The 22,707-nt window shown below is 35.0% G+C and overlaps 1 protein-coding gene across 3 annotated transcripts; it reads left to right on the top strand.

Annotated features, from left to right (window-relative positions):
- The first annotated feature begins 1,318 nt into the window (after nt 1–1,318).
- Nucleotides 1,319–17,941, top strand: LOC111988806 (probable RNA methyltransferase At5g51130). 3 transcript variants are annotated; one of them, XM_024020602.2, is made up of 9 exons: nt 9,882–10,095; nt 10,708–10,822; nt 14,394–14,441; nt 15,564–15,825; nt 16,344–16,431; nt 16,587–16,652; nt 17,021–17,089; nt 17,272–17,406; nt 17,495–17,941. In XM_024020602.2, the coding sequence occupies exons 1-8, from the start codon at nt 10,012–10,014 to the stop codon at nt 17,359–17,361; spliced, it is 822 nt and encodes a 273-aa protein (XP_023876370.1). In that variant the 5' UTR covers nt 9,882–10,011; the 3' UTR covers nt 17,362–17,406; nt 17,495–17,941. The 3 variants fall into 3 exon arrangements, with proteins under 3 accessions (XP_065617167.1, XP_023876370.1, XP_023876369.1); XM_065761095.1 differs by lacking the exon at nt 9,882–10,095 and adding an exon at nt 1,319–1,540 and having other exon boundaries at nt 17,272–17,941; XM_024020601.2 differs by having other exon boundaries at nt 17,272–17,941.
- The last annotated feature ends 4,766 nt before the right edge of the window (nt 17,942–22,707 follow it).

The raw sequence follows: 22,707 nt of genomic DNA on the forward strand, positions 1-22,707 counted from the left end.
AGTTGTACTTTTGTTAGGATCATATTGGAAACCGGTACGTATGTGCTGCTGAGTTAGATCTGTGAGTTGTGCCTATGATGCTCGAGTTGCTGTGTTGAGACTTGAGAGGCTTGAGCTTATTGCTACAGTTACTTGAGTGTAATTGACTAAGTGGATAGTGTGTACTTGATCATGTTAGGGTATTAGTCATTGTAATTGTAAAATATTGCTGCAATTGCATCAGCTATCAATTGTGTACCGATTGGCTCAGTAAGTTGTATTAACCATTTGATCGAGTAATTAAGCATTGTAGCAAATTTTTGTAACTAATGAAGCTACATGTTAGGTTCAATATGTTAGCTTCAAGTGAAACACTAATTGTATATGCAATGGTAGAAATCCATTGCAATTAAAAAAAAATTGCATATTGTTAACTTGTTAGATTCTTGAAGAAGATATACTGTTTCATGTAATTATTGCCTAAAAATTGTTTGAATTAATACCTTTCACAACTTGGCATAACCTTCAATGTTTATAAGCTTTTTATTTGGATCAAGAGAACAATGGACATCATTTGTGGGAGGAATAATATTGAAAACTAAATAATTATATTTTTTATGCATTGGCTATATATAAGTAAGAAAAATATCATAGAAATTTTCAATTTTATGATTTTTATTAATCAAATAACATTTTGAAATTTTTTGCAAATTCCATCAATCATCATTACAACTAAAATATGAAACACGCCTAGTGAAATTCATTTGTACAATGCAATTTATTTACCAATTTATTCAAACCCCTGCCACTTTCTCTCTCTCTCTCTCTCTCCTTCTTTCTTTCAGATTTTCCCCCCAAAATTAACCTTTGACTCTTCTCCTATCCGAGAGAGAGAGAGAGAGAGAGAGAGAGAGAGAGAGAGAGAGAGAGAGAGAGAGAGAGAGAGAGAGAGTGGCGGGGTTTGAAAAATTTTCAAGGCAAAATTGTCATTTGGTTTGTATTGGTAGAGCAAGTTTTGTGGCTTTTTTTTTTAACAATTGTCAATCATCTATTGGATTTGACACACCAAATAAGTTGCTATAGCTTGTTAATTCTAAAATACTATATACTTTCTTCTGTGATAGGGGAGGCTTTCTCGTTTCAAATTTTCAATAGTTTGAGAGAGAGAGAGATTCGTTGACACCCAATAGACCAAGCCAATTTTTATATTTAAGAACTAATGACCCCATGGGCCAAAGCCCAAGCCCAAGCCCAAATCAAATAAATAAAAATTGTGCAATTTGGTTTCAACGGTCTAGCCCAAGCCTAACCCTAATTAAGTAGAGAAAACTAAGCTTATAGTCAAAAAAGCAAAACCCAAACCAGCCCAGCCTAACTCTCTCTCTCTCAGTGCGGTTCGGTTAGCATCGGAATGCACCATCCAGCTCCGACGGCTTGTGGAGCGCTGCGTGCGGACTCAGTCGGCGCTAAACCAAACATGGAGCAGCAGCATCAGCACAATAAGAGAAAACGCAAACCTGTTTTTGTTTTCGGCAATTACAAAAACTACTATGGCTACCGTGTAATTTTTCTTACTCATCCTTTGTGAGGTTTTTGTTTTCAGTTTGTTGAGTACCCACTACCCATTATCATGTTTTATCTCAAATTTTTTTTTTTTGACTTCTTGTTCGTGTGATTTTAGGTTTCTGAGCAAGTTGTGTTTATGTATATTTTATATCTAATTTTTTATAAGTAATAGGCAACTTTTATTAATAAAAGTAGAGGCATAAGCATCAATGATGTATACAAAAGAATTCCCGAATACAATCAAAGGTAGTCAATGAAGTCCATACAAGAAGAATAAAAACACTCTTGAATCCAGTGGACCAATCTTATAGAGATCACAGAAAGACGTCAGCTCACCTACTCAAGTAGACATCTCAACAATCCTAAAATTCCAATGATTTCTCTAGTAAAATTGCTTTGTGCTGTCCAAAGACTCCAAACAATTGTTTCTAACAAAAATACACATCAACCACTTTTCAAGTTTTCACCTATTTAACTCCAGTTGTTTAATTAATTTAGAATGAAAAATTGTTCAGTGTCAATAAAAAGTTTGGTCTAATGCCTCTTTTTTGGTAAACAGTTTGGTTTGGTGTCATTGTGATGCAGGAGAGAAGCTTGAATGGACTTTGATTCAAATTTTGATGTAGTATCCTTAGGAACTCAGCACTAAATTAGATTTCTTGATGAGATTTTGAAGAATTCTTGAATAAGGTTTGATATTTAAGGATTTAGGTGAGTAAAAATTGGATCTTGAATATGTTTGATGACTGCTTGGTATTAAAATAGTAAGTAGAATGCAAAATAAAGAAAGATAAGCAATAGGAAATCACACCTAGGTTTAAATACAAGACTTGCATCAATCACTGCCCTTAGCATTTTTCCTATTGGTGTAATTGCAGGGAAAAGCAAAGCCAAATCAAGGGTCCGAACAAGATGTTACCAAAAAGTATCTCCTAGATATTGCTTTTACAAGATGTCCATCCTATTGATACTTTAAAAAAAAAAAAAAAAACAATAACATAATAATCTTGCAATCCTTGGTTTTGAGATCAACTACCTCCTACTTGATAGACTTTATCCACTTACTATGGGTGTGTGTGCTTCATAATCTAACTTTGATGAGAGAGAGAGAGAGAGAGAGAGAGAGAGAGAGAGAGAGAAATTCATTGGCTTAACTGCCTTTACAATTTCATAAAGAAAGTTTTCTTAATCCTGATGCACTTCTTGCCTACATCAGGTATTAATGATTTACTACAAACGTGTGCTATACATGAACCATAACATGGAACAATAAGGTCGCATGGCTGCACATTCATTTTAGTCTATGTAATATTATGTATGAATTAGACAAGTAGCAGTGAGCTGAACTCTTCATTTCCCATACTTCTTTCTCAATCTTTCTTTGACGAAATAATTCCGAGCTTTAGTTCAAGCTTGTTGAGGGGCAATGTTGACATAAGAGAGATGCATACCAGCAGCAAAAAGAGCAGCACTAGAGATGAAGCATGCCAGTCATCAACAATTTCTTGGGAGTTAAGGAAAGCTGAGCACCATTTTTCTTAATTATCTACATGCAAAAGGAGAAGATTCAATCAAAGATAACCAAAAATACACTCTTGAATCCAATTCCTATAAAGTATTGTAGGGGCCTTTTTTACTGTGTTGGGCTGGGCTGCCCCTTTGTGGTTGTAGGCCCAAGTGTTCTGGGTTGCGGGAGTCGAGACTGGTCCAACTGGAACTCAACTTGGCCGGGTTGTGCACAAACTAGGCCTTGTCTGCCAGGAGAGTACTTGCGGCAGGCAAAGCTGTTTCAGAGGAGCTTGCGGCAGGCAGATATAATTGATAAAAAATAAAGCAATGTATTCTGGAATGACCAGATAGTTCTTTTAATAGTGAATGACCAAATGATCCATAATCACAATAATATGAACAATTTTAACAAATAAAAGAGTAAGGGCAAATGGTAATAAAGATTAATCAACGAATAAAGGAAATAAGCCGAGTTCGGTCCGCAGGGGCAAGGTCAGGGAGGAAGAACGTCTCTTCTCAACACGATTAACCTCTGAGGAAAAGAATTCCTGTCGTGGAAATTAATGGGTTTGAGGGAGGCAGACCTGAATGGACAATGCCGAGGACAATTATATAAGAGAGCAGGGATTTGAGGGGGAGAGAAGGGAAGGGACCTATCGGTGCATGCCACTAACACTTGCTCTTTTCTCTCTGTCTTTCTCTCTTTTCTAGTCTTTCCTTAGTGATTTCCACAATTGTAGTTTTTAGTATTGTGCTCCCCTGTTTTTCTAAGTATGTTTCAGAGTCTTTTTCTTTACGTTGTGTTGTATTGCTCTCTTCCTTCCCGTTGTTGTTCCTGTACACGGCAGAGGCTTCCTTCTTATAATGCTTGCTGCGACCGAATTTTACTATTCTACCTTTTAACCACTTTTGTCTGGTCTGGGCATACTTGCCGACCATCACTGTTCCGAGTTCCCCTGTTACAGATAAAGACAACTTTTTTGTCTGTTAGTCTGCCGTGGTACCTCTTCCTGCCGCGGTGATGTTTCTCTCTCTCTATCCCTCATGGCATGCACCTATTGGTTCCAACTCAGCCTTGCCTCTTTTGGGTGGTATGTCATCCCAGCAAGACGTATCCCCCAAAAAAGCTTGAGCAGGAATCTCAAAACAGGTCTTCCCCTCTCCCCACCTCCAAACCATGCCCTCTTACCTTTGACCCACGACCCCACCACGTCCCGTATTGGCTGGGTACAGGCTGGTGGTGCCTGGGCCTTGCGCGTGCATATGTCTGAAATCTGCCTGCTGTTCATGCATCTGCTGTGGACTAGAGACTTTGCTTNTGGCTGCACATTCATTTTAGTCTATGTAAATTGTGTATGAATTAGACAAGTAGCAGTGAGCTGAACTCTTCATTTCCCATACTTCTTTCTCAATCTTTCTTTGACGAAATAGTTCCGAGCTTTAGTTCAAGCTTGTTTAGGGGCAATGTTGACATAAGAGGGATGCACACCAGCAACAAAAAGAGCAGCACTAGAGACGAAGCATGCCAGTCATCAACAATTTCTTGGGAGTTAAGGAAAGCTGAGCACCATTTTCCTTAATTATCTACATGCAAAAGGAGAAGATTCAATCAAAGATAACCAAAAATACTCTTGAATCCAATTCTTATAAAGTATAAAATAAGCCAATTAGAGCCACAACATCACATATCCTGCCCAACCAATAGCTTAAAGGAAAAATAAAAAATCAGTTTTATCTAAATTCTAAGTGTTCCTTCTATTTTCATATATTGGGATCTCCATTCCAAACAAAGCATTCTAAAGACAAACCATAACTACAATCACATTAAAAAAAAATTGTGCAACTTGTCTTATATAAGAAATTACAGAGAAATAAATAATCAGGAACACTAAAAAGATGTCAGAACAACTATAGTGATGTTGAATCTACTAAAGATGTCTGGATATGAGTTTCCTTACATCACTTTATTTATGAAGCCCTCTGGCCTGCTATTGCATAGTTAAGTATCCATGGACGTGTCAATATCCAAAACTTGTCTTATATAAGAAATTACAGAGAAATAAATAATCAGAACCACTAAAAAGATGTCAGAACAACTATAGTGATGCTGAATCTACTAAAGATGTCTGGATATGAGTTTCCTTACACCACTTTATTTATGAAGCCCTCTGGCCTGCTATTGCATAGTTAAGTATCCATGGACGTGTCAATATCCAGCACCAAAGTATCATCAAAATTCTGAACTTGTAATTGAGACATGAATGTCTATCAAACTATTACAGTGTTAAGTACACAAACACAAATTACATATACATGTGTACCTGTAGTGAAAAGGTGCACATGTATATAAACAATATGACTTAATATGCTCTCAGATTCTCATAGAGACCATTTTTATTTTTCCTTCTAATAAAGCTATTACTTATACCACTAATATATATAATATTTCTTCCCTATATCTCATGATATTTTTGTTAACATTATCTGTCATTTCATTTGGTACTGAGAAGAAACAATCTGACAGCATATTCCTTTTATAAATTTTATACAAGATGAGCAATAGGATAACTATCCACACTTGTAGTCATGAATTTTACTTTTTTTTTTTTTTTTTTGAGAATCAGTCATGAATTTTACTTGAATATTATATATCATGAGCATGTTGTATGTACCAAATGTCTCTTTGACAATTCTAGGGCTTTATTGTAATTTACGGGGCTTTATTAATTTCATACTTCCAACAGCTTACTTGAGTATTATTAACCGGTAATCATCGTTAAAATTGTGCATATAACCATAGTAAGGTTGGCATAGAAGTGACTTCACAAGCATTAAGAGAGGGAGAGAGCTCTAAAGGAACGTTGATTGTATTGCTAATTTCCAACCTCATAAAATCACTTTACCAAGTACAATTGAATCTTTCAAGTTGATTTCTTTTGATACCAAACCAGCTAAAAAACATAAAACCCAAAACAACCAATTTCTAGGATTCTACTTTCTAAGCAAACAAATGAATCAATAGAAAAGAAAGGAAAAATAGAAACAGAGTACCAAACAGATTAATAGAAACAGTTCGGCTTGATTTCTTTTGATACCAAACAGAGTACTCACAAAAAGAAAGGATTCTACTTTCTTAGCAAACAAATGAATCGATAAAGCAAAACCCAGATAAAGAATTACATTAAAATAAATAAACAAAAAGAGAAAAGGAAAAACAGTTGACCTTGAGAGAGAAAGAAAGAGAACCAACCTGCAATTGCTATGAGCTAAAATAATGGTGACCCAAGAAACAAAGTACTCACACACGCCCACAGTTCAGCTTGGTTTTTTTTTTTTTTTTTTGGCAGCAACTTGGAACAATGGTGGAGGAGCAATTTAGAGAGCCAGACGGAGACAAATGGAGAGAGAGAGAGAGAAATGGAGAGACAAAGGGATTGAACACCAACTGTAGAGAGAGAGAGAGAGAGAGATTTAGACGTTTTCTTTTTGTTGGGTTTAGAGATACCTATTAAATGCAATAAATAAGGAATAATAAATGAAATATTTGTAAGAATATTACCATTAATAAGGGTTTTTTTTTTTTTTACCATTGGATCTAATTAAATTCAATGGCTTAAAAAATGTGTAACTCTTTAGAGTTATACCAGGTATAACCTGAACCCATATATATATATATATATATATCAAGTTGTGTGTGATTCCTTTTAACGTGTAATAGTTGGTGGGAAAAAAACTCCCTATAATGGCAGGCCTAGAGATTCAATCAGCCAAGCAAACAATTGTAGGCAAAGATAATAGCGGTTATGAAGAGTCCCTTTTCTCTAATTTCCACACAAGTCCCAAATCCAAAGTTACCAAGCAATATGATGATACTTCCATGAAGCCACAAATCCAGAATAAAACCAAAAGATGTCCCAGATAGATCACTGTCATTGAATCCAATTGTCCTACAGATATTGCCTCTTTCCTATTCAGCAGGGTTTCTTAAGAGAAGAATCCCGCATTGAAACTACGTGAGTTTTATGACCGCAAAAGGAAGGGGGGGGGGTGTGCTTTGATGACATTAAATGACAACTGAACTGCACTCTCTACAGATATTGAACAAAACAATAAAGATATCTCATTATAAGTAGAGGAGTGAACAGAAGATGACATATTCATCAATTAGCATATTCAATAAAGAGCCTTGAAGTTCTTATAAAGAGGAATATGGTAGAGGTCAAAAGAGAATTTTTAAGGGCTTTCTTTTATGGGTTCTTGTTTTATCCTTCATTTTCTATGTGAGTCGCAAGAGTGTATGTAAGAGCAAAGGAAAATAAGAGAGATTTTTCTTTAACTGTGAGACATACACAAAAAATATTATAATTAATTTGAGAATAGTAAAATTAATTCGGAGTTTGTTCTGTGGGTTTTCCCTTCAAGGAGAAAAGGTTTTCCACGTAAATATTTGTGTTTTTGTGTGTGATTGCTATTTGGAATTGATAATATTGGAGATAATATTATTCGGGATCCAACAAAATCAAATCTGGAATTGTAAGGATACATTTATATTTTTTTTACTACAATTTTCTTGTTGATTTTGTTTTCACTATCGGTTATGTTTTAATGGGCAACAATAATTACCGACTGATACTAGATTCACCAGGTGTATGTTAGGTCTATTCTAATTTTTACTTTCTAAAAGTTATTTCATTATTGTTCAACTACAAAGAACCATAAATAATCCTATTCAATATATCCGTTAGTATTCAACAAATATATAAATATATATATATATATATATTCATTAGTTTTTTTTTTTTTTTGGAAGGTAAGAGAAATGCTAGTTATGGGGCCACTTGCAGCTTAGAACTAATCCAATATATAAACAGCAAATATATATATATATACATTAGTTAGTTTTTTTTTTTGGAAGGTAAGAGAAATGCTAGTTATGGGGCCACTTGCAGCTTAGAACTAATTGAAACCATAACTCAATATTGTGGCTTATTTAATTTTCTTGACCATAAACTTATATGCAATTTGATTAATTAAGTTCTTTAGGTGGGTTCCAGTTAACTCAACTAATAAAGTCTCTAATAGTTGAATAAGAAATCTAGAGTTTAATTCCCGCCTACATCAAAAACTGATTAGTGTCTTAATTTGGTGATAAAGAGTTATCATTAGAAGCGGACGTCATAGGATAAAACTCTCTAAAAAAAAGGTCATTTAGGAACAAAAACAACTCTAGTACATATTTATTATCTTGATCATTGTTGGAATTTTCAAATTTTGGTCATTTTGATAATTATTTTCCTAGCTTGCAGTAGGTTGCATTCATGCTCTTAATTTCTGAATTTGATCCCTATCAATTTCAATTGATTCCATGGAATAGTGTCTTCCCAAGTCTCCTTTAAGGTAGAAGTTCTCATTACATTTTTCTCTCTTCTTTTATTAGTGTGAGCTTGGTTGAGTTATGATGAAAATTATTGTATTCAAATAATGGGCATGAGATCTAGTTGAGTGTGCATGTGTTCATGGTTGGTTGAGTTATTATGGCAATTATTATATTTAAATTTCAAGTTGTACTTTTGTTAGGATCATATTGGAAACTGGTACGTATGTGCTATTGAGTTAGATCTGTGAGTTGTTGTGTCTATGATGCTCGAGTTGCTGTGTTGAGACTTGAGAGGCTCGAGCTTGTTGCTACAGTCACTTGAGTGTAATTGACTAAGTGGATAGTGTGTACTTGATCATATTAGGGTATTAGTCATTGTAATTGTAACATATTGCTGCAATTGCATCAGCTATCAGTTGTGTACCGATTGGCTCAGTAAGTTGTATTAACCATTTGATCGAGTAATTAAGCATTGTAGCAAATTTTTGTAACTAATGAAGCTACATGTTAGGTTCAATATGTTAGCTTCAAGTGAAACACTAATTGTATATGCAATGGTAGAAATCCATTGCAATTAAAAAAAATTGCATATTGTTAACTTGTCAGATTCTTGAAAAAGATATACTGTTTCATGTAATTATTGCCTAAAAATTGTTCGAATTAATACCTTTCACAAGTTGGCATAACCTTCAATGTTTATAAGCTTTTTATTTGGATCAAGAGAACAATGGACATCATTTGTGGGAGGAATAATATTGAAAACTAAATAATTGTATTTTTTATGCATTGGCTATATATGAGTAAGAAAAATATCATAGAAATTTTCAATTTTATGATTTTTATTAATCAAATAATATTTTGAAATTTTTTGCAAATTCCATCAATCATCATTACAACCAAAATATGAAACACACAGTGAAATTCATTTGTACAATGCAATTTAGTTACCAATTTATTCAAACCCCTGCCACTTTCTCTCTCTCTCTCTCTCCTTCTTTTCTTTCAGATTTTTCCCCCAAAATTACCCTTTGACTCTTCTCCTATCCGAGAGAGAGAGAGAGAGAGAGAGAGGCGAGATTTGCAAAATTTTTAGGGCAAAATTGTCATTTGGTGTGTATTGGTAGAGCAAGTTTTGTGGCTTTTTTTTTAACAATTGTCAATCATCTATTGGATTTGACACACCAAATAAGTTGCTATAGCTTGGTAATACTAAAATACTATATACTTTCTTCTGTGAGAGGGGAGGCTTTCTCGTTTCAAATTTTCAATCGTTTGAGAGAGAGAGAGATTTATAGACCAAGCCGACTTTTATATTTAAGAACTAATGACCCCATGGGCCAAAGCCCAAGCCCAAGCCCAAATCAAATAAATAAAAATTATGCAATTTGGTTTCAACGGTCAAGCCCAAGCCTAACCCTAATTAAGTAGAGATAACTAAGCTTATAGTCATAAAAGCAAAACCCAAACCAGCCCAGCCTAACTCTCTCTCTCTCTCTCTGTTCGGTTTGCATCGGAATACACCATCCAGCTCCGACGGCTTGTGGAGCGCTGCGTGCGGCTCTGTCGGCTCTAAACCAAACATGGAGCAGCAGCATCAGCACAGTAAGAGAAAACGCAAACCTGTTTTTGTTTTCGGCAATTACAAAAACTACTATGGCTACCGTGTAATTTTTCTTACTTATCCTTTGTGAGGTTTTTGTTTTCGGTTTGTTGAGTACCCACTACCCATTATCATGTTTTATCTCAAATTTTTTTTTGTTCACTTCTTGTTGGTGTGATTTTGGGTTTCTGAGCAAGTTGTGTTTATGTATATTTTAAGCATATGAATGAGTATAACTTTTTTTTTTTTTTTTTTTTTTGTGATAAGTATATGAATGAGTATAACTCATTTTTTTTTTTTGGATAAGCAATGTAGTTTATATATCTATTTTGCATAAAAAAGGGGTTAATTTGGTGTAATTTTTGGGTTGCTTAGCAATTGTGTCATACCTAATATGAATGCAGTTGTGTTTTTGTATATTTATTCAGCCAAAAAATAATTTAAAAAAAAAAAGGATTAGATTCTTAGCACATGACTTAGTTTGTGAATATGTTGTTTGTGATATATAGTGTCTCACAGTTTGAATTACTTGGATAGGATTAGTACATTAACATTTTGGAATCTAAGAATTCCTTTAGAGCTGATGCTCTTTCTCTAGAGTGCTGTGTAAACCACCTTTGTTAAATTAAAAAATAATAATAATTCCCTAAGAATATTGTTTTATTTGATGTTTCAGATTGGTCAAGACTTGCAGGAAGATCCTCGGTTAAACGTCTTCAAGAAGGAATTGTTTGAAGACAAGGAATGTCTTGATATTGGGTGCAATAGTGGCATAATTACCATTCTCATTGGTAACCATTTCTCAACCTTGAAATGTGGACACATATTTTTTCTGGCTTCTTAGCCTTTTGTTGGTTGCAATTGTCCATAAAGGAAAATTTTCAGCTATAATTTGATGTTAATTTTCTCTAATTCTGCCAAACAGCCTTCTTTGTCTATACTAATTAGAAATTGGATTTGGGTTCTTATTTTATTTTTTTAGGTTATTCAGCTTTTAACTTTTATTCATTGAAACAAACACAGATTACAAAGGGAAATCCCAAAATAAACCAGCATAGGAAACCTCCCTGCTACAGCAACTAAAATACAAAACTAACTACAAAACCAAAGCAAGCCAAAACAAAACTCACTAACAACTAAACAATACATCTATAAGGCATACAATACCAGCACCTTCAAACACAATAGCACTCTAGCAAACATAGCAGCTTCAGCATGATAGCACTCTGGCAAACATAGCAGCACTGGATTTCTAGGATCAAATTAACATACTACTTGGATCAATCCCATAATTACAACAGATGGTAGTATTCAAAACTGACTTTTTGAACTTGTTTTTAAACCCCAGCCTAGCTTTGAAATCCTTAATGATGCTTCTATTTAGCTGCTCTTCAGTCTGAATTCTTTCTTCATGAACTATGGCATTCCTTTGCAGCCAAATGTGGTAGACTGTTGCCCATCAAGCAAGTTTGCCAGCTATTACTCTCAGCCCCTTCCCTTTTAACTCGCTGGCCTCCCCAAGCAATCAAATCCTCCCACACAAACTGAGCATTTGAAACTAGACACAACTTCATCGTGTCATCCCAAATTCTTCTAGCGAAAGAACATTTGAAAAAGAGATGATCTCTACTTTCAAGGCTATTTATACAAAAAACACATAAGCTATAACCCCAGTACCCCCACTTGGCCATTCTATCTCGTGTGGACAACTTGTTGATTTTAGCTAACCAACCAAAAAATGATTGCTTCAGGATAGTTAAATGGAACCAAAGCAACTTCCACCACTCAACTTCGCTAGATTTATCTTTAATCTCAGCATATGTTGTAGCAAAAGAAAACTCCCCAAATTTAGTAACTTGCCAAAGGGCTTTATCCTCGTCTTTAAGCTCAACAAGGAATAGTTGACTCTGAATAGTTACAAGGGCATCAGATCTAGCAGACCTCCAATTCCATGTCTTATCTTTCAGCACAGAATCCACTTTAGCTTAAGGATTACTTGCAACTTCATAAATGACATGGAATCCATATCTTTGAACCAAAACCCTAGCAAGATGCCAAAGGTCATGTCAAAGAAATATAGTTTTCCCATCCCCCACCTCAAACCTGATAAACTTTCTTGCTTCATCCATCAATTTAAGAAGTGCTCTCCAACCCCAGGTACATTCTTGTGGGATTTTTTCAGTCCAAAAACACTTGCCTTTGAGAAGATTTGCATGAATCCAAGCCACCCAAAGAGCTCCAACATTAGTAAACAAGCTCCAAATGTATTTCGTTATAGCAGCTCTATTCCAACTTGCAACTCTTTGCAATCCCAACCCTCCCTCTCTTTTAGGTAAACAAACTTTTTCCCATGCTATAGTTTCCCCTATGCTAGTACCCTGCCCTTGCCACAAGAAATGATTAAAATTCTGCTCCAGAGTCTTGATGACCTTCGTAGGGAGGATAAAGTTACTTGACTAAAATCGTTGATTCGTTATATACCATATAGAACAGATTGTAGGAGTTGTAACCTACCAACAAAAGATAGTTTCCTTGATGACCATGATTTGATTCTGCCTTGAATTTTATCAATAAGTAGCTAACAGTCCTTCAACTTTAATCTACCAGAGATAAGAGGTAATCCCAAGTATCTAACTGGAAGAGTACCCTCAAATTGCAACACATCCAAAATTTGCCCTTTTAGACTTTGAGGCACAGCTGAGAATAAGTCTTCACTCTTTGCTTGGGTTTATATCCAAACCTGAGGCTACTTTAAATTCTTCAAGGCCCTCTTTTACTAGTTTTGTTGTGGGAAGATCAGCAGTAGGAAATATGAGGAGGTCATCAGCAAAACTCAAGTGGGTAATCTTCAAGGCTTTGCAGTAGGGATGGAACTTAAACTGAGTAGGTTCTTGAACCTTCCTTTGCATGATCCTTGTGAAAGTTTCCATGGCAATAACAAAGAGAAAGGGAGAAATACGATCACGTTTTACCTCCTTTGAAGTAGCCAACCATGCTTCCATTTAAAGATATAGAAAACCTTGGATTGGTGATGCAATCCCTTATCCACATTACAAACTTCACTGGACAACCAGTAGCTATCAAGCACATGGTAATAAAATTCCAATTTACAGAGTCATAGGCTTTCCTTAGGTCTGCTTTAATAGCAAATCTACCTAGACCACAGCATACCTATTACTTGAGAAAGGAGACTTTGGAGTTACCTTAGGACTAGTAACCTTCACTTGAGCTTGCTTTCTCCTTGTATTATCAGCCTTCACTTCATCTACAACCTTCTTAGCCTTAGGAACCCATCTTCTCTTAGTCAGTTTCTTTGGATCAACCATTTCAGTATTACCACAATTGGCAGCAGAGTGTCCAAAAAAATTGCATTTTGGACACTTCATAGGGATCCATGGGTACTCAATCCCAACAAGAAAATAATTACCATCCCCCATATCATCAACTTAAATCTCCCTAGGAAACTCAGGATCAACATCCACAAAAACCCAAGTAAAACTGAGCCTTTGATTCACTTCAGTTACAGTATCAGCATACAAAGGCCTTCCAACCCCACTGGCCACATGCTCTAAACAAATGTGATTCCAGTACTCCACAGGGAGATGAAAATTTTTATCCAAATAGGAATTTTCCTTAAAGAAAGATCAAGAAATTGCATTCTTGGCTGCCACTTACACAAGAAGATGGATTTGTTTGCAATATGCCAAAGTCGAGCTTTAAGAACAGAGTCTCTACTTCGAGTATTTGGGAAATGGAATAAGAACATACCATTATCCAGAGCAAATACCTCCACAAGACCATACTGACCCCATAGACCCTCCACAAAACGTTTCACCAACAGGAATGAAGGAGCCTTGTCAAAGAATTTCCCAATTAAACATCATTCCCATTTAGCAATACCCTCATCCACAGCCTCCCTAGGTGGTTGAACAACTACTTTCCCATTGATTCTTTTTAGCTCAAAGAATTGCAATTGAGAAGAGCTAGTAGATTCATTCTGAAATAGAGACCTCCAGTTGTTGGGGAGATAAAAAGAATAGGAATGGGGAGGAGGGGATTATGAATGATCAACCTTCAACCCCCAAAAGAACAATTAAATAAATCAATAAAGGAGTAGGATTGATCGCATTGATAAGATCTAGTGTATTGATTGTTTGACTTGTAAAATCTTGAAAAAAGTCATGTTTATCTCAACTTATGCCTTCCTTTTGTTTTGTTTTGCTTTGTATTTTTATTTTTGGGTTGTTTTGCTTTGTGTGTGTGGTGCAGTTTGAGAATTAAGTTGACAACATATGTGAGATATATAATATCAGGTTTAGCCATGCCTTTACTCAGACTGATGTTATCATTTCTTTTATACAGCACAAAAGTTTCACTGCCGAAGCATTCTTGGAATTGATATTGATTCTGGTAAGATTCTATTCATCTTATTAACTTTTGCTCCGAAGTTCTATGTAAGTTGAAATTATGCTTTTTTCTCTATGATTCTGTTCTTTCATGGGTAAAAAATGGAAAAATAAATACTGATTTTTGTGCTTGAAATGAGCTTTAAAGAGCACTGACATTATTAATACCTGATGCCAGACAATATCAAATGGGGGGGGATAAAGGGGAAAATTGAACAAAAGGAAAAAGGATAAACCCTAAGAATCAGCACTTAGGAGTTTGCCTAGCATCCGCACCAAGAATAGAAAACTTAGGAATCAACACCAAGCAATTGTAATTCTTCCAAATCAAATTTCATTTCATCAAAGTCCCTTTGATAAGAGTACAAAGTTTGTTTTTATAGGAATTTAAAACCCTTGTTCTAACAGGCGCAAGAAACCTAATTGCCTTATTACAAAAAAAATAACTGACTTTAAATAAAAATACTCCTAAACCTACTTAAATAATAAGGCCTAAAATAAAATACCATAAGAAATACAACTGACTTGCAAAATAAAATAAAACTAAATTAAAATTAATAGATATATATATATATATATTTGTGTCTCCCGTATCGATACCCCTTCTTTACACTCAGGTGCATTCACACAAGCTATTCTACTTTCCTCTAGTAATACTTTCTAGCATTTTTCCCTAGAGGTGTCAAAATTCTGCAGAATGTATGCTTTAGTAGCATATTTTTATCTATAGGCATGTGCAGTATTGAAATAAGTGCATATAAAGTGCCCACATTCTGGTTTTTGGTTATATATTGACCTTATAGCCCCTAGATAAAGATAATCTGACATGTCTGTTTCCCAAGCTTGATGAGTCTCTTAGGCTAAGATCTGGATGTATGTGTCTGACTCTAATTAGAATCAATGCCTAGCTTGAACACTTTATTTTTGAAAACCTTAGGCCAAATCCTAGCCAAACATAAATTGTTTCAGGTTGGTTTAGTTGAAACTTAATGATTGTTGTTCATATCATTTAAAAGTATGGTTTTACCAGTATGAGACAAAGGTGTGCTCAAGTATTGAAGTTTTCAAGGTTGAAATGGACCTGAAATCAGGGATTGTGCTTAATGTAATCTTCTTTATGTGCCAGATCGAATAGAGGACGCAAACTGGCATCTCAAAAAATTTGAACGTGCTGCGAAGACACATGCAAAGGCTTCAAAATTGGAGGTTTCAAGGAGTGAAAATGGTTCAGAGCAGAGTGTTGCTGCATTACCAAATGAAGAGATGATGGAAATTTCTAGGGACTGTTCTTCTACGGAAACAAATCTGTTTCACATGGTCTCATTCCAACAAGAAAATTTTGTTCAGAGTCGGTGTCCACCGGAGAAGAAATATGATACTATTCTTTGGTAAGTTTTTTCTTGGCTATGTTATGTCTAGTGTCTAGTATAAAGTAAAAGAAAGAAATAAGAGAATCTTGTTTTCAGGAATAAGCAATAACTTTCTGACAAAAACTTCATGCTACCTAATCCTATTGCTTTGCTTTCATTATAGAAAAAAATAAAAATATTTGAAAAACTACCTAAATAACTTAATGCTACTAATCTCTCCCTAATCATTTAGCACTTATGTGCCTCAATTTTCTAAATGAAAAAGTTTGTGAAGTTCTTGTTTTAGCTAGTGGATAAATATATTCATGAGTTGTTTGATAACAGCTTCATTTTATTTTATTTTTTAAAAGCATTTGGGCCTCTTTCAGTTCAAAAAATAGCTTTTCTAAACATCTGTAACAAAAAATGGAAACAATTATTATATCGATATTTAGTATGTATTGTTATTATATGCTATTATAAAACTCATTTATGGTTCATATTTTGCTTAACCTTAATGCTCTGTTTGGTAAGATTTGTTGTCTCCTGCAATGCAGCTTGAGTGTAACAAAATGGGTTCATCTGAATTGGGGTGATGATGGATTGATTACATTATTTTCAAAGATTTGGAGACTGCTTCGTCCGGTAATTTTTATTTATTCTTATTATGCCCATTTTATTTTCTTCAAATTATTGATGGGGTCTTGGTTGAGGATAGTTGTGGTTTTATGGCACAGCCCCTTGTTTTATGAAATGGTATCTTGAACAATATATTCAGAAGTTATTATTTTCTTAAGCAGGGTGGTGTTCTTGTGTTGGAACCTCAACCCTGGAAGTCATATGAAAACAATCGTCTTGTGTCTGAGGTAATCATTTTTTTTTTTTGCATATCTAAATGATAGCTATTTTATATATGCACAATTAATTAAACGTTTATTTATTAATTTTTTTTTTTTGATAAGTAAACGTTTGTTTATTAATTAATGTAATCATAAGAGATGTTGCAGATGTTGCAAACCCTATACTGTTGCATTCAACAGTTATACACAATAGTTATGACAAGGGAGCCTCACAGGAGGCTGTATATCATGGGATTCCTTTTGTCTGTTATTTGGTTCCTTTCAAATTGTTGGCTTAGTGTGATTTTTTCAGATCCTTTATAATATTATGGATTGAATTTTTATTGATTAATTATGCTGAGGGTCTAAGGCATTGCTTTGTACTCATTTTGCAGACAACAGCAATGAATTATAGGAGTATTCTATTCCGCCCAGCAAAGTTTCAGGAGATACTTCTAGATAAGGTAAGTTTTAAGCTCTTGTTCTAGCACTAGTGCTGAAGTTGAAATTCAGATGATCTGTACATAGACATTGACTTATTCAGTTGTTGTTTGTCAACATCCTCAGATCTCTGATGGTTATCACACACACACACACAAAATCTTTTTTTGATAATGTAGATACCTGATATTTATTGTAATTGCAGATTGGATTTAGAAAGGTAGAAGATATAACTTCCCACTTATCAGGCAGCAAAGCTGGATTCAACAGACCTATTTTGGTGTTCCACAAATAACTCATCTAGTAAAACAGCATCTTAAACACGATTCCCCTAGTATATGTAATCATTTTTCTATCTTTGTAGAGGTAGAATATGTTGTAAAATTGAGAGAGTAATGTTTTAAGTGGTTGTTGATATGTCACTACAGCCTAACAAAAAAATCAATCATACAATTCTGCCTGGATGTTCAGAAAACTTGGATGAAACATGCTCATATGGCTCGACTCAGACAATGTGGATCTCCATCGTGTACTCTTGGTATGGGATGGGATGGGATTACCATATCTCTTGCCTCAAGACTTCATAAAGCAATGATTAGAGGGGAAGCTAATTTTATCAAATATGAGGTCCATTTTGTTCATGTATTTACTCTACTCGTTTTTTCTTCATGGGAGCAGTGTGAGATCATTACAGGCAAAGCAATAGAATTCCTTTTCCTCTGATTTTGTATTTGCACATGCAGCCATGAATATTATAGATATGTTAAGTTGTTTGTCAAGTGCTATCTTGTTATTGGATTGTAACTGATACAGCCTCTATGATTAAGAGCCTTGTAATTTTGTGGTTCCGTATAAGCGGAACCTAAGTTCAAATCCGCCCTTCTCCACTTGCTATAAGGAATTAAAATACACACCCTGACAGAGACACACTTTCAATCACCATCCAATGGCATGTGATTAAAAAGGTGATCTGTGAGTTTAGGGAGGGTAGGATCGTCTGCTTCATTTTTCCCATTCAAAATTGTGTTTCTAAGTAGATTGTTCAAATCGTATGATTAGATCAATTAAAGTTGCTGCCCATTTTCTACAGCTATAATGGGTACGTTTGGTTTGGGTCCAAGATTTTTGGATTCCAGAACAGTTTGGTTGAGCTGGGATGAATACCTGGGCTTAGCTCAGTTTAAGCATTGCGTATGGTATTGTTGAACCAGTAGAAATTGGGGTAGGTAGCAGGGTACTCCCTTCCCTGGTTGAATTGTTTGGTTCATAATTTATCTGCCAGGCGTGCTGATCTTCACATTTTTAAATGTAAACTGCTTGAAGGATAAAAATAATCAAGTTGGATCTACGACTAGCACTTGGAAGTTTACTGGTTTAGTCAGTAGAGTTTATTGGTCTGTTTTACAGAATATAAAAGATAAAAAGGCCTGCCACAGAACAGTTTGGTTGAGCTGGGATGAATACCTGGGCTTAGCTCAGTTTAAGCATTGCGTATGGTATTGTTGAACCAGTAGAAATTGGGGTAGGTAGCAGGGTACTCCCTTCCCTGGTTGAATTGTTTGGTTCATAATTTATCTGCCAGGCGTGCTGATCTTCACATTTTTAAATGTAAACTGCTTGAAGGATAAAAATAATCAAGTTGGATCTACGACTAGCACTTGGAAGTTTACTGGTTTAGTCAGTAGAGTTTATTGGTCTGTTTTACAGAATATAAAAGATAAAAAGGCCTGCCATCTTTTCCAGATAATTCAATAGATGGGGAGTGGCGATTCCAATGGAAATACCAATAAGTGTTAATTGAACTACAAGATTCTTAGTATTTTACTTAAAGATTGAAAAATATTGGAGTAGTAGAAAGAACTACCTATATTCTTGTATATTTCCGTGTTCAGTGAATATAAAGTTTGTAAACCTCTTCAAGCCAATCGTTTTAATAAAGTTTGTAAACCTCTTCAAGCCAATCGTTTTAATATTGTACACCGCTTTTGGAGTATTGAATAATTTTTCCAAATTCAATGGCTTTAAAAACCTCGTGAATAATGGTGGCTAAGAGAGACAAATGAATAAAACATAAATTATTCTAAAATAAATTATAATGTTGATTGTTGACCAATATTGTCTCATGCATGATGCATGAACATGAACATGAACCTGGCCATATACCTGAACCAGCATTTGTAGAATTAATTCAACATCGTCATTGCATAGTATTTGAAACCATCAGCATGGTTATCATAATTCCTTCAAAACTCTTTGGTTTCTCTACCTACATTACTCTATTTGGCCTCACTTTCGTAACGCTCTCTAATTATAGCATTTAAAGAGTGGAACGTTTTCTTTTGTTTAAAAAACCAATTCCTTGCAACTTTTGCGAGACAGTCTTGGGACAAAGTTAACAATGGCTGCAAGAGACAACCCAGAGGACCCAACTTTGTGCTGTAATGGCATACAGCAACATACTTTCTTTGATCATTCCAACCATTTCATCACAACTTTGTTCTCAAAGCCTGAAACCCGCTTGAGTGAATTCAATCACGTGAAGTTTATTGCTTTTAATGCTCTTGAGAGATCCAGGGCCAAGAGAACCAACTCTATTGTATTGGAGACACTCGATGGAGGAGACTCATCTGAGCTTTCTGACGTACTTGATGAAGATTCTGATTTGAAGTCAGATGTTGAGTCATCATGTTGCCTTCAAGAGGATGTTGTTCATGATTCATGGGAGAATGAGCAAAGCATTAATGAATTAGTATGTGAAGAGGGAACAAGAAAGAGGCTACAGTTACTGGCAAGAATGGTTGGAGTTGATGACAATACAGAACCTGTGGTGGTTCTAGCTGAAGTTGTGAGGGTTCTGAAGGATTTAGAGAGATTAAATGGATTTCAACTACTCAAATGGTGATTTGGGTTTTGTTCTTCTTCCCTGGTATAGCTCTATTTGCACTCTACATGAATTGTTTTAGTTTTCAAATCATGATTTAATTGAAAACTTTGATATCTCTTACAGACACTAGAATGTCTTGCAGATATAGTATTTATTTGGTTCTCTCTCTCTTCCTTTTTTTCCCCCCTTTTTCTGAATAATTTTCCTCCTATGCTCCCCCCACTTCACCATATATTGTCACGCCTTTTGAGTTTGCATTAGGAAAAAAAAATTATATACTTATCTTAAGAGCATAATAGTAGAATGAAAGAATATTTTGATCAAAATCCAAAAAACACACATGATTTAAAATATAATGGTGAATGATTAATACTCTAATATATATATATATATATATATCTATATCTAATTTGATAGTTGTAATAGGAGGAGTGATTTGAATTTGGAGACACTAGAAAGTGCGAATAGAACCTTTGCTTTTCTCAAACATATAATTATTAATTTATCTTATTATATGCTGTGGATCCATGTGTTCTCATATTAAAGTTACCAAATGTCAAGCATTCTGCATTCTTACGGTTGATCTTAATCCTAATCTGCACAAAAGACCCTTTTGTATTAGTTTCTTTGAAGATGTCATGGATATAGACATATTCTAGCATCAAAGGACCACAAAATTTTAATTCTATCAAAGTTATAACATAATGTAATAATTTTGGTAAAAAAGAAATTGTAATTTTGCCTCGATTATTTTTCTACAAATTATTTATGTTGAAGGAAACCATAATAAATATGAGTGATCACTGCACACCCTTGGTGTGATGGTAAGTGCTTGTGGGGTGTTGGGAGGTAAGGACTGGGGTTCAAGTTTCCAGAAAAGAGTTTCACATACATATACACTTAAATTAGGATATAGTAAAATTTCTATCTTGTACAAAAAAAGAAGAATAATACAATAAAGAAATAGAATATGATAAACATTATGTCCTCACCATTCCATTTATTATTACATGTCTCTCAAGTATATATAAACCAAAAATAAATAAATAAAATATGAGACAACACGATAGTATTTAGTGTGGTAACAATGCACTTCATTTGCCACATAAACTTATGGACCAAAAGTGCATTTACACATTTTTTATTTAATTGTTTTCCTTTTTTCACACGCAAAAACCACCGTTTACTCTCTTTTTTCACACTCAGATGTTTGTTTAGGTTCTAGAAAATACACTGGGAAAGTATTTTCAGTGTTTGATCATGCATGTAAAAGCGTTTTTCTAGAAAATATTTTCTTGCGTTTGGCTCCCCAATGTAAAACATTTTACAGGAAAAATGTCAAAAAAATATACCTATAATACAATTGAGCAACTCAAAATACCTACACACATCATATATGCACATCCATTAATTCTAATCACAAAAAATATTAACATATACACATCCAAGTTTTACATAACAATTACAGATGTACCCAAACACAAAAATCAGAGATCAACACAACTTTCATGATCATTCACCCAAGTTTAGATGTGCCATTTTATTGAGCTCATCATCGAGTAGGACTTAAGATGCCACTGCATTTAGCATTCTCGCATTCAACTTTGCAATCCTTATTGCAAGGTTCCGCCGCTCAATTGCAATATCTAATTGATATTTCAATAAATTGTATTTAACATTTCCTGTATAGTAGGGGCTCTCTTCAGTTGAAGGAGTACTGGGACTTGAGCTGGAATGAGTAGAATATGTACTGGATAAAGAACCTTGTTGCATATTCCCACCATTAATCTGCCAAAACTTCATAAAGCAATTTCTACATCCATTTTATGCTTAAACACCTTATGATCTACTCTATAATATTGATAAACTTAGGCACAGGCTTCTTCCTATATGTTGTACACACCAGGCACACGTTGTCTTACCCTTTAGGCGGTCCATAGGATAAACAGTTTAAAAACCAAAATTGGCCTTATGACATACATATTTAGCATAGGAAATTATTTGACATACCATTCAATCAAATGTGTAAGCAAGAAGATGATATTTTCCAAAAAACATCCTACAATACAAGACACTGTAGACCCATTCAACATCATCTCAGCAAAGTCTCCACAATAATTGTTGTTAAACCATCCAAATTCACATAAATATTGTAACAAGCCTAAATCAAGAACAATGCTAAATTCAAATTATCAAAATATTCTCAAGTTGCCATATACCTTCATAAACACTTAGAGCATTACCATCAGGTGTGTCAAATGCCGAATATTTGGCATTTGACACACCAAACACCAACATTCAAGCTTCATGAGATGTTCCAAATCTCAAAATTTTTTATTTGTTTGTTTATTCACCGTTTCTCTCTCATATATTCACTCATACTCTCTCTCTCTCATTTCTCTCATCTAGAATTTCTTCTCTATACCCGCCATTTCTTCTCTCTTGCCGTTGAAGTCGCCGATCTCACCGAAGCTGCCGATATCGCCGCCAATCTCGCTGCAGCTGCCGATCTCGCTACTCCCTCTTCACTCTCATTCTTTTCCTCTCTCATCCTCAAGCCGCCTAAAGCCACCTCAAGCTGCTAAAGTTGATCTCGCCTGAAGCCACCTTGCCTGGAGCTGCCGATCTCACCTGGAGCTGTCTTGCCTGGAGTCGCCAACGTCTCCTCTCTCCGCCTTGCCGATCTCTCTTTCTCTTGGTGCTTGTGGCAATGTTTATAATAGTGGTTGGTTGATTTTGGTTGATGTTGGTTGGTGG

Source organism: Quercus suber, unplaced genomic scaffold, assembly GCF_002906115.3.
Source record: "Quercus suber isolate HL8 unplaced genomic scaffold, Cork oak 2.0 scaffold_395, whole genome shotgun sequence".
Taxonomy (NCBI): Eukaryota; Viridiplantae; Streptophyta; class Magnoliopsida; order Fagales; family Fagaceae; genus Quercus; species Quercus suber.

Excerpts from the sequence above, each read along its gene's own strand:
- LOC111988806 (XM_065761095.1), top strand. The coding sequence starts at position 1,391 with ATGCACCATCCAGCTCCGACGGCTTGTGGAGCGCTGCGTGCGGACTCA. Across the intron at positions 1,541-10,707 it reads AAAACTACTATGGCTACCGT|ATTGGTCAAGACTTGCAGGA; the intron begins GTAATTTTTCTT and ends TTGATGTTTCAG. Across the intron at positions 14,442-15,563 it reads TGGAATTGATATTGATTCTG|ATCGAATAGAGGACGCAAAC; the intron begins GTAAGATTCTAT and ends TTTATGTGCCAG.